Consider the following 13,527-nt stretch of genomic DNA (forward strand, 5'->3'; position numbering starts at 1 on the left):
CGATGTGCGGACGCTATGCGTCTGTCACGTCACAATAGCATCACACCGTACTAGGGTTAGGACCGTGCGGTTGCCTCGCAGTCCCTAACCCTAGTACACGGCCAGCATGGCGCATTTGGCCCATCTGGACCGGGTCTTTGTTAGTCAAATTATTGCTGAACCCACAGGCTGTTCATCAAGTGCTTTTATATGTGAATTGTGTTCTCTGAATCCCTTCAAGTTTTGGAGAGTCCTTCCACAAGAGGTCATAGTTGCTGCTATGTTGGACTTCATAGTATCCTTATCCAATTGCTGTCTCTGTGGTCCAAAATGTTGACTTTTGCCTCTTATTGTCCCTAGGATTTAGGGTCATGTATAAGGCTTCACTTGGGAGGACTCTGCTTTCCTCCTGTATGGCATGACACCCTCTGCTGTGGTCCATAGCTTGCTAGTCTTCCATTTGTCTGATCCCCAGAAACCAAGAAGAAGAGGGACAAGTTACTTTCCTGTAAGGTTAGTTCTTCAAGTCACTATCTGTGAAATCACACCAACATGCTCATCCTCTCCTTGTCATGTCCTGCCTCTCCATATATAACAAGTTGCTGCTTTGGTATCTAAAAGCTTAAATGGGAAGTTAGCTGGTAGGTTGCCTGGAGAGTGAGTTGGGCTACCACCAAAATGCTGATGTAACAGCGCTAGAAGGTTCTGAATGATATACTGCCCAGGTGCAGGATAAACCATTTATGTGATTTCACAGATGACAACACAAAAAACTACAGTTACAGGTAAGCAACCTGTCCTTCCTATCATCCTTCACCACTAGCTATGGTGGCTGGAGCTGAGGGAACCAGAGTCTAAAATATGGAGGACTATAGATTACCTATGCCTGTTCTGCCAGTAAGGATTTTTAAGACAGGTATATGTACATGCAATGTAAACTGTGCTAGAAGAAACATTCTTTGTAAAAGCAACCCTTTGCAATGGCTGACAGATGGATCAGATGTTGTATGAGCTTTTATTCTTATTGTCTTTTGAACCATTAATTAAACAATGCTTGGTTTTTTTAAAAAAACACAATGAAATGTAGGTGATTAAGAAAATGTTTTGTAGATGAATAATTTAACGTTTGCTCGTTGGTCTGTTCAGTGTGCTTTCTTCTACTGCAGGGCAACCTGAGCAGAATTTTGATCAGTTCATTTCCTTGCAGTATGACAAACATCCATTACTAACCAAATTTGGTATTTTTTAAAAAATAAGCAAGTATATTACATTTCTTTTCTGTCTTCACATGGTTTCAGGCATGTAAGATTAAGTACACAGAAATAGGCATATAAAAAGAAAAGTGTTAGCAATATTTGCTGTAAGATTAGGAAGAGGTACAGAGTTAAGAGAATTCAATTTCTTTCCAGCTGTTTTGCAGGGCAGTTTCTCAGTATAGTTAAAGAGACAAACTGAAATGTATGAGCAACATGGAACTATTGTGAATCATAGTTGATGCCCTGATAGATGTTTCTGTATATTATACATGTTCTCTGCTTTTGCAAACATTTTAATTTAAATTTCTAGGAATACACAAAATCTATTAGGATGTAAATCTAAAATGTAATATATGAAGTGGGTCTCAGTGCTTCATGAATACAGAATCATAGAATCATAGAACTGGAAGAGACCGCAAGGGCCATCCAGTCCAACCCCCTGCCATGCAGGAACTCTCAGTCAAAGCATCCCCGACAGATGGCCATCCAGCCTCTGCTTAAAGACCTCCAAGGAGGGAGATTCCACTACACTCCAAGGGAGTGTGTTCCACTGTTGAACAGCCCTTACAGTCAGGAAGTTCTTCCTAATGTTGAGGTGGAATCTCTTTTCCTGTAGCTTGCATCCATTGCTCCGGGTCCTAGTCTCTGGAGCAGCAGAAAACAAGTCAGCTCCCTCCTCAATATGACATCTCTTCAAATATACATTGCTGTGCTTTCTCTGCCAGCTGAATCATCTCTGAGATAACCAGTTGTATCATCTCAGAATGTGATTGCTTCGGACTGCGGTGGCTAGAAAGTTTACCCCTAAAAAGCCATAGGTTTAAGTTTTTTGGGTGAATTATAGGTGGGACCTTATTTGTACCCACAGTCTTTTGCATGTTTTCTCAAAAGCAAGCCTTTAAAATTTCAGTGGGATTGGTAGGTTTTGTTTATCAGAATGAATTCAAATGAAACTGGAGGAGCTATTATTCCACTCCTCTTAGATGTATTAAAATAATTTTGTGGGTAATCTTAGGGACTCAGCAGATAGCCCCTAAGGGGCAGGTCTGTGCCTCCCTTTTCCTTATCTGGCCTTCCTTCTGCACAAAAAGAAGTCACAAAAACAGCTCCTTTTTGTGCCGCAGAAAGGTTGCCCTAGCTGCAGCCACGGCTTTTCAGCGCTCCTTTGGTGCAGCGCATTTAAATGCTGCACGAACGGAGTGCCATGACACCCCCCACTATGCGATTGGGCACATAGCCGGGGGTGGGGACACATGTGTATGCCCTGCCCCCATGCCGGCATATAATGCCTATCTCTACAGGCTGTTAGTCATCTTGCTTATGGGTATGATACTATCGATTCAGTAAATATTTGAAAAATTCAAATTGCAGCTAGTTGTTTCAAATCCCCTGATTTGAAAAGATTTGCACACAATGGAGGAGAGTCAGTTGGCATTCATGAGATGAGTATGAGGTATGCTGGATGGTAGCTTTCTTTTTCTTGCTCATATAAAGAGCCGAGAATATCTTCCTTTTCTTTCTGAAGGAAGATGGTGTCTGAGTGCATCTCCACCACCCTACCAGCCCTTGGCCCAGGGCTCCAGTGTAGCCAAGGAGGTGCAGAATGAACTGTCCTTCTATCCCCAAAGGAGAATCGGGGGAGAGGGATGTCTGGGTTGTATGGAGAGGGGCTGGGAGCATTCCTGCAAGCATCAATGTTGGGGAAGGGGCTGCAACCTATTGTTGGCGCACATAATGCTTGGCATGCAGATGTTACAAGATCTTCAGTTAAAAGGCTCAGGTGGCAGGTGATGGGGAAAGACTTTTTTACCCAAGGCCCAGTAAAGAAGAGAGAAAAGTCCTGCTTTTCACTCCAAAGTGAAACATACTGGCTTTTTACTACCTGATCGCATTTGTGGTCATATTGTCCACTGCTTCATAAATACTTATAATTTTAGGAGTTTTTACTTGTGATGAATTTTGGAAGACTAGCTGATATGATAAGAAATACGACACAAAGAATAGGCCTTGTGGCACCTTAATGATTAAGAAAGTGATAAATTGTAGTTACACTGCTATTCTTTAAGTTGTCACAATAATTGTTGTTGTTATTTTCAGTAGACCTTTTGGATTGTGGCATTATTACTCTCACCTTTCCTCCCAGTTTACAGAAATACATGGGGAAATAAGAGAGCAATTCTAGCTTTGAATTGGTGTCATGATAAGTGGGAAAAATTATTTGATCATGGTCCCCTAGATTGCTGTTAGATCCAGCAGCTCATGTGACAAATCCATTTATGTGTATCAGGACACGCATATGGAGCCCTTAAAGAGAAACAGGTCTGAGATCAATTCAAGGTAAATCCAAACAGTTTTTGCCTTCAGGATATTAACATCTTCTCAGCACTCAGTAAAAAGAAAAAGGGGTGGGAGGAAAAGTTGATAATACCTGTGTCTCCAGATCTGATTGCTCTACCCATCTAGGAGAAGGAGGCAGAACCAGCTAAGAAAGGCCTTCACATCCATGATGGATAAGAGAAATTATTGAGTCCCACAAATTGAAGAAGGAAGGTGTTTTATGCAGATGTGCCCAAGGACCCAATGCCAGTAAATTTCACAAACTAGCACTAGAAATGTGAAGTGATTTATCCATTTTGTCTGCAGTTGTTAGTAACAGGTAAACTCTCTTTCACTGCTTGTGATACGAGCTTTATTGCATACATATTGTATGAAGATTTAATTCTCTCTGATCTTTTAATACGAGGCTATTTTCCCTCAACCATTCATGCTTTTTTGAATATGTGCAGTCCAAAGCAAGATTTAACTTTTCTAGTTTTGCTTTTTGAAACACTTCTCAGATAAGCAATACTTTACAATATAAATCACCCTTTTGTATATATTTCCATTCAGGTAATAAGCTACTTTCTTTATTGGATAATATTTTTGTGTTGCGCAGGAAATAGCCCGATATCTCCGTCCTGGTACACTTCGTGCTATCTATGGCAAGAACAAGATCCAGAATGCTGTCCACTGTACGGATCTTCCAGAAGATGGTCTTTTGGAGGTAAGACTTTGTGATGCATCTTTATATTAAAGCATTTTATTTATTTTTTACTTGTGGTGTCTGTGGATGATTGCTTTGAACCATTCAGTAACATTTTCATCACAATCAAAATATTAATGCCAGGTTTTTTTAAATCAAATGTCAGCTGCTTGAAAAGGCTAGGATATTTTAGCTGAAATCAGCACTTTGTGTATTTTCAATCTTGTTCAGTTTTTGCTACGATTTGTTTTCAATAATAGAAACTGAAACAAATAGAAAATTATTTCAGAAGACTAGCTGTACCTGAAAATATTCTCCAACAAATATTCTAAAGGCTGATTTTGTCAGCCATCCTGCTGATGTTGTGAAAACATAATACAGTCTACAGATCCCACAAGTAAATAAAAACAAATTTCCAAGTTGATAAATAATATGAATTAGAGCTTTAATGTGAATTGTCTTTAACTAACATCTTTAGGACTGATCTCCCATATTTTTCTGCTTGGCCAGATTTTGTCCCTGGTTTGTCGTAACTCTGACAGCTGGTTGTCTGGATGGTTCATTCTACTCACCAATCATGATTTAATGGGCTACTGTAAACCCTTTTAATGGAGATAGAGTTGAGTTGTGGCTTTGTTGCTCATAAAGGACTGGTGCCTTTGTTTTACATTCCTGTTTAAATAATGTAGGCATGCTGTGTTATTTCCTTTATATGATCTACTCACCCATAGATTCAGCTATAAAGCCAACAATAATCTTTAGGTATTGCTTACTTCTCATTTGGTGATTGGATCTTATCCAGCACTGTCAATGGATATCTTATCAGTGTCACATTAATAATGTAATGAAACACTGAACACTATCTTCAGGTTCACTGGCAAATGCCGTCTATAATTTGAGACCTTCTGGTAAAAGGTAGATCCTGCCTGAGGATTCAGACAATATGCTGAATATTACTTGTATGATTTGTCTCTGACTCCAAGTATAAAATAGCTTTTGCAGGTATAATGATATCAAATGTAGCACTGTCAGTGCCTACTTCCACTGTATATGATACCTGAAGAAGTCAAGTGGTGATGGAGAAACTCTCACTACAGTGATGTCACACTACATGATTGTAAATATAGCAGCTGCAACCTTAGCCTGCGACTAGTCTGAGATGGGGGAAATACCACCATCCCCCATTATATTGCCCTACCCACTTATTTCTGTTGTCCCTTTGCCTGTCCTTTGTTTCAGGGCACAGCCAGTTGCCCAGGGCTCATAGAGCTTTGCACTAAGGACCTCTCAGAATCATGCATGGGGGGCCTGGACAGTTATGGAGAATTATGCACTGTTTTTTCCCCTAACAAAGCTTTCTGGATTATCAGTAATAAGGGTCCTGTCACCAAGGAGGTGTGTGATTTACTCCACATGTTGTACAACCCAAGCAACCTAATATATCCTGCTTAATGAGAGGGCCATGTGAGGCTCTTGCCCCATACTTCACCCACCAGTTGTACGGTTCTCCCTAAACATATTTCTGTGTTGATTGCTTCTCTGCTGATTTCTTTTATGTCAGGAAGATAAATTATTGTATATATAGGAAACATCCTATTATTGTATATATAGGAAACATCCTATTATTAATATCAGTTATGCTACTGAGGACACTGCTTAAACATACATACCCTAGTAACCTAAATATATGTAGCTATAGTAGAATTAGTACTTATTTTCTGGTGTATAAGACTACTTTTTAACCCAGGAAAATCTTCTCAAAAGTCGGGGGTCGTCTTATACGCCGGGTGTCTTATAGGGCAGGTGCTGAAACTTCCAAGTCGGACTGGAGAATCTGCAGTTGCCACATGTGTAGCTGAAGGGCAGAGCAAGGTGCAGGCGTCCAGGACGCCCGGGGTATGGAAAAAGCCGTGTTTGCAATACCGCTCTGATAGTCTTGGAGACAGGGAAGGCTGGGCAGGCAGGGAGACCTGACCAATCCTAGCAGGCTTTGTATACAACAAGTTTTCCTGCTAAGTACCTGCATGTCATAAGCATTTGAATTAAAATTACCATATTGAAATCAAATCTGATGTTTTTTTTAATTTTTATTTGGTGTGCTTTGGAAGAGGAGTAGTCTTATACGGCGAGTATATCCCTAACTCTATATTTCAACTGGAAAAGTTGGGGGTCATCTTATATGCCCAGTCGTCTTATATGACGGAAAATATGGTATATAAAAGGTAGGTTGTCAGTGTAATAAATATTCTGTCATTTCTTTTTTAAAAAATAACAGAGGATTGACTTCCGGGTTTGCCGCGAAGGCGAGCGGTAGCGCGAGACGGAGGCTCCGCGCTGCCTTATTCAATTACAGCAAGCCTACTAATTTTGGGATACCTTGGGACGGGGGAATTCCGGGGTACGAGGCCCATTGGAAACCCTAATCTTCTTCTCCGGAGACGGACCCCGAGGGGGAAAACCGAAGGAGAGGAAGGAGTGGAGTTTGGAGGCATTCGGTGCTGTGAATTGTTTCCGAAAGGAACCAGCCGACGCGGCAAGCCTTTTCATTGTTTTTGAGGTGTGTGGAGGAGTGGAGGTGTTTTTGTTTGTTGAAGAGTGACGCTAAGAAGTCTTCTTTACAGGGAAATACTCTAAGCAATTTCTCCACGGCGCTGAATATTAAAGAGAAGGTAAAGGCAACTTTGTGGCAAAAAAGTTATATTGACTCTTTTTTGGAAGAAAGCTGCTTAACTCCTCCAAAATAGTCACATTAAAAGATAAGGAAGTGCTGTTAGAGGACGAGAACCCCAGGTGAATTTGTTTTTTTTTGGGGTATTGATTTCTTTCTCTCTTGCTTTTCTCCGTTTTTTGGAGTGGTGGATGTGGAAAAATTTTTCTTTATAGAGAGATATGAATGGCAACATAGTAAAGATCTATGCTATGTTACTTGATTTAAAGCAATATGACGAAATGAAGAAGGAGTAATTTTTGTTATTGGAGAGAAAACCTTAACAAGCTGTTTAATAAGCATATATTGAGAAATATTTCTTTTTCATGAATGATTTATGAGGAAAAGAGCCCTTGAGGGAAGTATTATAGTGGAAATCAAGAATATGGACGTGGACCCTTTCTTTTGAAGAGGAGAATCCAAAGGGGAGACACTGTGTGATTAAAGGATTATAATTCGAATTTTTGGAGGATAACAAACTGGGACATTTTAATTTTTCTCTTTTGGTTTTTTCTTCTTGGATAATAATCTCTTTCAAATCTCCTTGGGAAAAGCAAACTTGATTGATTTGGATATATAAATTGAACATTGCTGTGGGGGAGAAAGGGAAAAAAAAACCTAGGAGCACCAATTGATAACACAGCTGCAAGAGATTTGAGGAGAAGGTAATTTACAGCAGTGTAAGGAAAAATGAAGCAGCTGTAAAACGGATTAAGACAGCCTTGGAAAAGAAGTTTTTTCTGATATAGACTCTCTATCCACACGGAGGAGAACTGGACTGTAAGATAAAGAAATACTTTACTATTGTAAATTGGGAAGATTGATAGTTATATTGTAATAGTAACAGTAACTGATAAATATTTGGAAAAATTGAATGCAAACCAGAAGCATGACGGCAAGACGGGGATCTATTGGTCAATCTACAGGTCAATCCGATATAAGCAATATTATATTACAGGAATTGAGGGAATTTAAAAAAAATTTTAAGAAAGAGATTCGAGAAGAGCTGAAGGAAAGTCGGGCGGAAACAAAGGGGGACGTGCAAAAAATTAGAGAGGATGTCCAAAAGGAATTTGATGGATTGGGGAAAAAGATTGATAATCTCACGAAGGAAATCTCAGGAATTAAAATAGAGGTGGAGGAGGTAGTAGAAAGGACTGATAGCTTGGAAAGGAGAGTGGAAGACATAGAAAGAGCCTTGATAAGGGAACAGCAAAATGGCCTTTTGCAGGAGGTTCGGTATAGGGAACGGGCCATTAAGATTCGTGGGTTGAAAGAGGAACAAGGAGAAAGAATTTATGACAAGATTATTTCAATGCTGGCAGAATATATTGAACTAGACGAGGACCTTTTAGAGGCTCAAATAGACAAGGTATTTAGAGTGAGTTCAAAAATAGCAACTGAAAGGAAACTTGATAGGGACATCACAGTATGTTTTACGAGTACAAGGATTAGAGATATAGTTTTAAAAAGGAACTACGAAAAAAAATTGATCGTGAATGACAAAATACTAGAAATTTATAAGGATTTGCCTATTCAAATTATTAGAAGGAGACAAGAATATAAATTTTTGACAATACTGTTACAACAGAGAGAGATCTTCTATAAATGGGACAAACTTGAGGGGGTAATATTTACCTACCAGCAAAAGAGATATAAAATAAACACAATAGAACAGGCTAAAAACTTTGTTGAAAAACTTAATAGAGAGGGCAGAGAACAGGAGGAAAGGAAAAGAGAGAGAGATAAGAGAGAAAAAAGAGAGAAAAAGGACAAGGAAGACAAAAATACTCCAAAAGAAAAGAGTCCTCTACAGGAAGAAGAAAATAATCAAGAACAGACCGACTCTAGAATAAATAAAGGAGAAGAGGGTGCAGTGGGGGGAGTTGGATAAGTAACTGGGTCTTTATTTTTTTTCTGGAATTTAAACTATCCCTGTGATTGGAATTTTTTTTTTTTGTCTCTTCTCTAGCTTAAACTATACTAAAAACTTTGGAATTCTAAATTTAAAGGAGGATAGTTTATAATACACGTCTATAATTGAAAATGGGTCTTAGAATAATATCTTGGAATATCAAAGGCATTAGCCAGGAAAAAAAAAGAAGGAAAGTAATGCATTTTTTGGAAGGCAAAGGGTTTGATGTACTATGTTTGCAAGAGACCAAAATGAGGAATGGGGATTTGAAATATTTGAGAAATAATAAAATTGGTACACTGTTTGCGGCAACTATTAATAAACGAAAAAGAGGGGTGGCAATATTCGTTAAGTCAAAATGGGAATCAAGATTGATATGTAAAGATGACAATGCTAGATGGATATGTGTAGAAATTAAAGTTGATAATGTTAAATACCTAGTCTGTAATGTTTATGGGCCACATGAAAGAAAGGAGGAATTCTATAATAATCTGAGTAAACAATTATATGATATGGAAAATAATAATTTGATCTTGATTGGGGATTTTAATGGGGTACTTAACCCCAAGTATGATAGGAAAACCCAAAGTAAAAAACAGAGAAAACATCAGGGAAAATTACCTAAATCTTTATTTGACCTAAAAGAAAATCTAGGATTAATAGATATATGGACGCATTGCAATGGCAAAAAAGAAGGCTTTACCCTTTTCTCGGAAGTACATAAATCCCATTCAAGGATTGATCTAGCCCTGGCCCCAAAAACATTATTACATGAGATAAAATATATGGAGATTTGGCCGAGAACATTCTCAGACCATAATATGATTGAATTAGAAATGAATATAGGGAGAAAATTAAATAGGGGTTGGAGATTAAATGAGAAAATATTAGAGGATGAAAACTTTGTTAAGAAAGTTAAAAATGAGATCAATTTCTTTTTCAAGGAGAATGGGGGCAAAACAAGTAAGATGAAAGTAGTTTGGGATACCAGTAAAGCCTTCGTGAGGGGCCTGTTTATACAAAGGATGGCAGAAATTAGAAGAGCAGAGAGACAAAGAGAAGAAAAGATAAAATTGGAATTAAGGAAAAAAGAGGAAGAACTACAATTAAGGAAAAAAGGGAAAAAGAAAATACAGAGAGAAATAAAAATTTTAAAAGAACAGTTAGATAACAAAATAATTGAAGAAATTACAACTAAGCTTAAAAGACTGAGACAAAACTATTTTGAAAACGCAAATAAAATAGGTAAATGGATGTCCTATAAAATAAAGAAACAAAGAGAAAGGAAAATAGTAACTAAAATCAAACAAAATAATATAGAAATAACGGATGGTGACAAAATTAAAAAGGCGTTTGTTTCCTTTTTTGAAAATTTATTCGCAGGAAAAGGTAATAATTTAGACCATATGCAGAGGAAAGAAGTGAGGGAAAAAAATCAGTTAGTGTTAAGTGAATACCAGAAAGATAGATTGAACTCAGAAATAACTTTGGAAGAAATTAAAAGGGCTATAGCCAAATTAAAAAACAAAAAAGCTCCAGGAAAAGATGGTCTGATAACTGAATATTATAAGGTATTTATGGAAGAAATACAAAACCCCCTGAGAGAAGTATGTAATCTTATAAAAACAGAGGGCAAACCAGACTCATGGGGGGAAACAGTGATAACCTTAATCCCGAAGGAGGGTAAAGATGAAATGTTTATTAGTAATTACAGGCCAATAGCCCTAATGAATAATGATTACAAGATATTTGCTTCTATTTTAGCAGAAAGATTAAAGGAGCCTTTAAATGAATTAATTAATAAGGAGCAGAACGGTTTTCTACCAGGGAGAAAGATCAGTACAAATATAAGAAATATTATAAATGTGCTAGATTATTACAATACACATAATGAAAAGAAGGCAGCCTTATTATTTGTGGACGCTGAAAAAGCGTTCGATTGTGTTAAATGGGACTTTATGTTTGCGTTACTCGAAGCTATGAACATGGGGAAGGATTTCATTAGGTATATTAAAGAAATATATAATGGACAGTCGGCAAGATTAATATTAAATGGGGACCAATCGGAGGAATTTAAGATTGGAAGAGGGACAAGGCAGGGGTGTCCCCTCTCCCCCTTATTATTTATTACAGTACTGGAATTTTTGTTAAATAATATTAGGGGAAATAAGGAAATCAAAGGTATAAGGGTTAAAGGGAAGGAGCTTAAGACACAAGCCTTCGCGGATGATTTATTAATTATATTGGAAAATCCATTAGAAAGTGCAGGAAAACTGATGAGGGAATTGAACCACTTTGGAAAACTATCAGGTATTAATATAAATAAGGAAAAATCCAAAATAATTGTTAAAAATATGACAAACAATGAAAAGATATTGTTAAAAAATAAAACAGGATGTGAAGTCACTAAAAAGATTAGGTATCTTGGAATAAATATCTCAGGAAACAACATGAATTTATATGATAACAACTATAAAGTAATGTGGCAAAATGTGAGGGATAAGCTACATAAGTGGAAAAATTTAAACCTATCGCTATTAGGAAGAATTAATGCGTTTAAAATGGCTATCCTACCCAAAATTCTATTTCTTTTTACAAATCTCCCAATTTATGTCAAAGAGAGTGTGATTAATCAGTGGGAAAAAGATATTAGGGCTTTTGTTTGGAAAGGGGGCAAAGCTAGAATAAAATGGAACTGTTTAAAGGAGAGAAAAGAAAACGGGGGGTGCGCGCTCCCAGATCTTAAACTATACAAAACAGCATGCAATTTAAGTTGGCTGGAAGAGTGGGTTAGATTGAAAAATAAAGATATACTGAATTGGGAGGGTGCTGACCTTAGGTTTGGATGGCATGGGTATCTCTGGTATGGCAAGGACCGTGTACACAAAGATTTTCAAAACAACCCGATACGGAGAGCATTAATCACCACATGGAAATCAATTAAAGAAAAATTTTACACAAAAATGCCCATTTGGGTTTCAAATCAGGAGGCATTCGCAAATAAATGGGATAGACAAAATGAATGGATAACATATAAGGATTTGATATATATTAAAGAGGATAGGGAAATAGGTATTAAAACAAGAGAAACATTAATAGAGGAAGGAAAGAGCTTAAACTGGTTTAGCTATTTTCAAATAAGAGAAAGGTTTCAAAAAGATAATAAGACAGTAGGTATAGAAACAAGACACTCAGAGTTAGATAAACTGTTATATGAAAATGAAGATAAAAAGATCACTAAATATTACAACCTTTTAAAACAAAGGGAACAAGAGAAAGAACCAGTTAAACAGTACATGGTAAATTGGGCAAGGGATCTTGGAAGAGCAATCCCGTTAGAAGCCTGGGAAAAGGCATGGAAGAGAACAAATGCCTTTACAAGATGCCTCGAATATAAAGAAAATTTTGTTAAAATTAGTCATAGGTGGTATTATACCCCGGCAAGACTTAAAAAGATGTACAAGCTTGATAATGATACATGCTGGAGGTGCCAAAAAGAAAAAGGGTCTATGAAACACATGTGGTGGTCTTGTGAAAAAGTCAAGAGCTTTTGGGACAAAATACATACTATAATACAACAAGTCTTCAATATTAGTTATAAGAAAAAACCTGAAATATATCTACTTAATATGACATACTTTATTAATAGGGAAGATGAAAATAAACATTGGAAAATAATATTATATTTAATAACATTAGCAAGGTTAACTATTGCAAAACATTGGAAAGATACAGAGGAATTACAAATAGAGGAATGGTTATCAAAATTAAATAGCGTTAAACAACTTGATTTGATATCATATGGAATCCAAGAGGAAAGGAAAGGAAAAATGCAAAAGGAATGGGGGAAACTAATGTTGTTTTTGCAAAAAAGATGGGGTTTGGAGGATAGACTGGTCGAATGGTTACTTTGAATATTAGGATGATAGCTAATATATATTAAAGATATGGGATAGCAGTACTTGCGACCAGCGTAAGGTTTTCTTTTTACTGTTTCCATCTTTTTTTTGCAAAGTTGCAATTGTTTAAATACGTTGGGAGAATGTTATAAATTGTTGCAACAATGTTTTTTTTTTCTTTTCTTCCCTTTATATGTAACTATAAATGTATAAGGATCTTGAGAGTTGCACATGAATGGAAGCAAGAGTGTTTTAAACAGTCTGGGAAATATATAAAGAAGACAAAAAAAGCCAGGAGGTTAATTGAACAAATATGTAGGTAAAATAATAGTATGAACATGTTAGAATGGTGTGAATAATTTGGTTGCATATATGAATAAGTCTGTGTTGTTTTTGACTGCCCCTTCCTACCCCATCTTTCCACCCCCCCATCCACAGAGCCGGTTACAGCCTAGCCCCCATCACGCGGCTTTGGGTCGCTTTGAGGTATGCTATTTAAATGATGCATGTATCCTAAGAATCCGGAAGCTGCACCAAAAGCTGCACTCCTGTGCTTGGGAATGGAGTGTGGCTTTGGTGCAACCTCTGGACTCTTAGGACCCATGCATCATTTAAATAGCATACCTCCAAAGAGACCCAAAGCAGCTTTATTTTGGCAGTCTGTAACAGGCCACAGTATATCATCATCATCATCATCATCATCATCATCATCATCATCATCATCATCATCATCATCATCATCATCATCA

At 37.3% G+C, this 13,527-nt stretch overlaps 1 protein-coding gene across 1 annotated transcript in view; it reads left to right on the top strand.

Moving 5' to 3' along the window:
* Positions 1-13,527, top strand: part of LOC121925237 (nucleoside diphosphate kinase 7-like) — a 98,777-nt gene that overhangs the window by 68,545 nt on the left and 16,705 nt on the right. The window contains exon 8 of the mRNA XM_042457121.1: positions 4,171-4,278. Within this exon, the coding sequence (XP_042313055.1) occupies positions 4,171-4,278 (108 nt within the window). The remainder of the gene's footprint in view (positions 1-4,170; positions 4,279-13,527) is intronic.

The sequence above is a fragment of the Sceloporus undulatus genome, chromosome 3 (genome assembly GCF_019175285.1).
Source record: "Sceloporus undulatus isolate JIND9_A2432 ecotype Alabama chromosome 3, SceUnd_v1.1, whole genome shotgun sequence".
NCBI lineage: Eukaryota > Metazoa > Chordata > Lepidosauria > Squamata > Phrynosomatidae > Sceloporus > Sceloporus undulatus.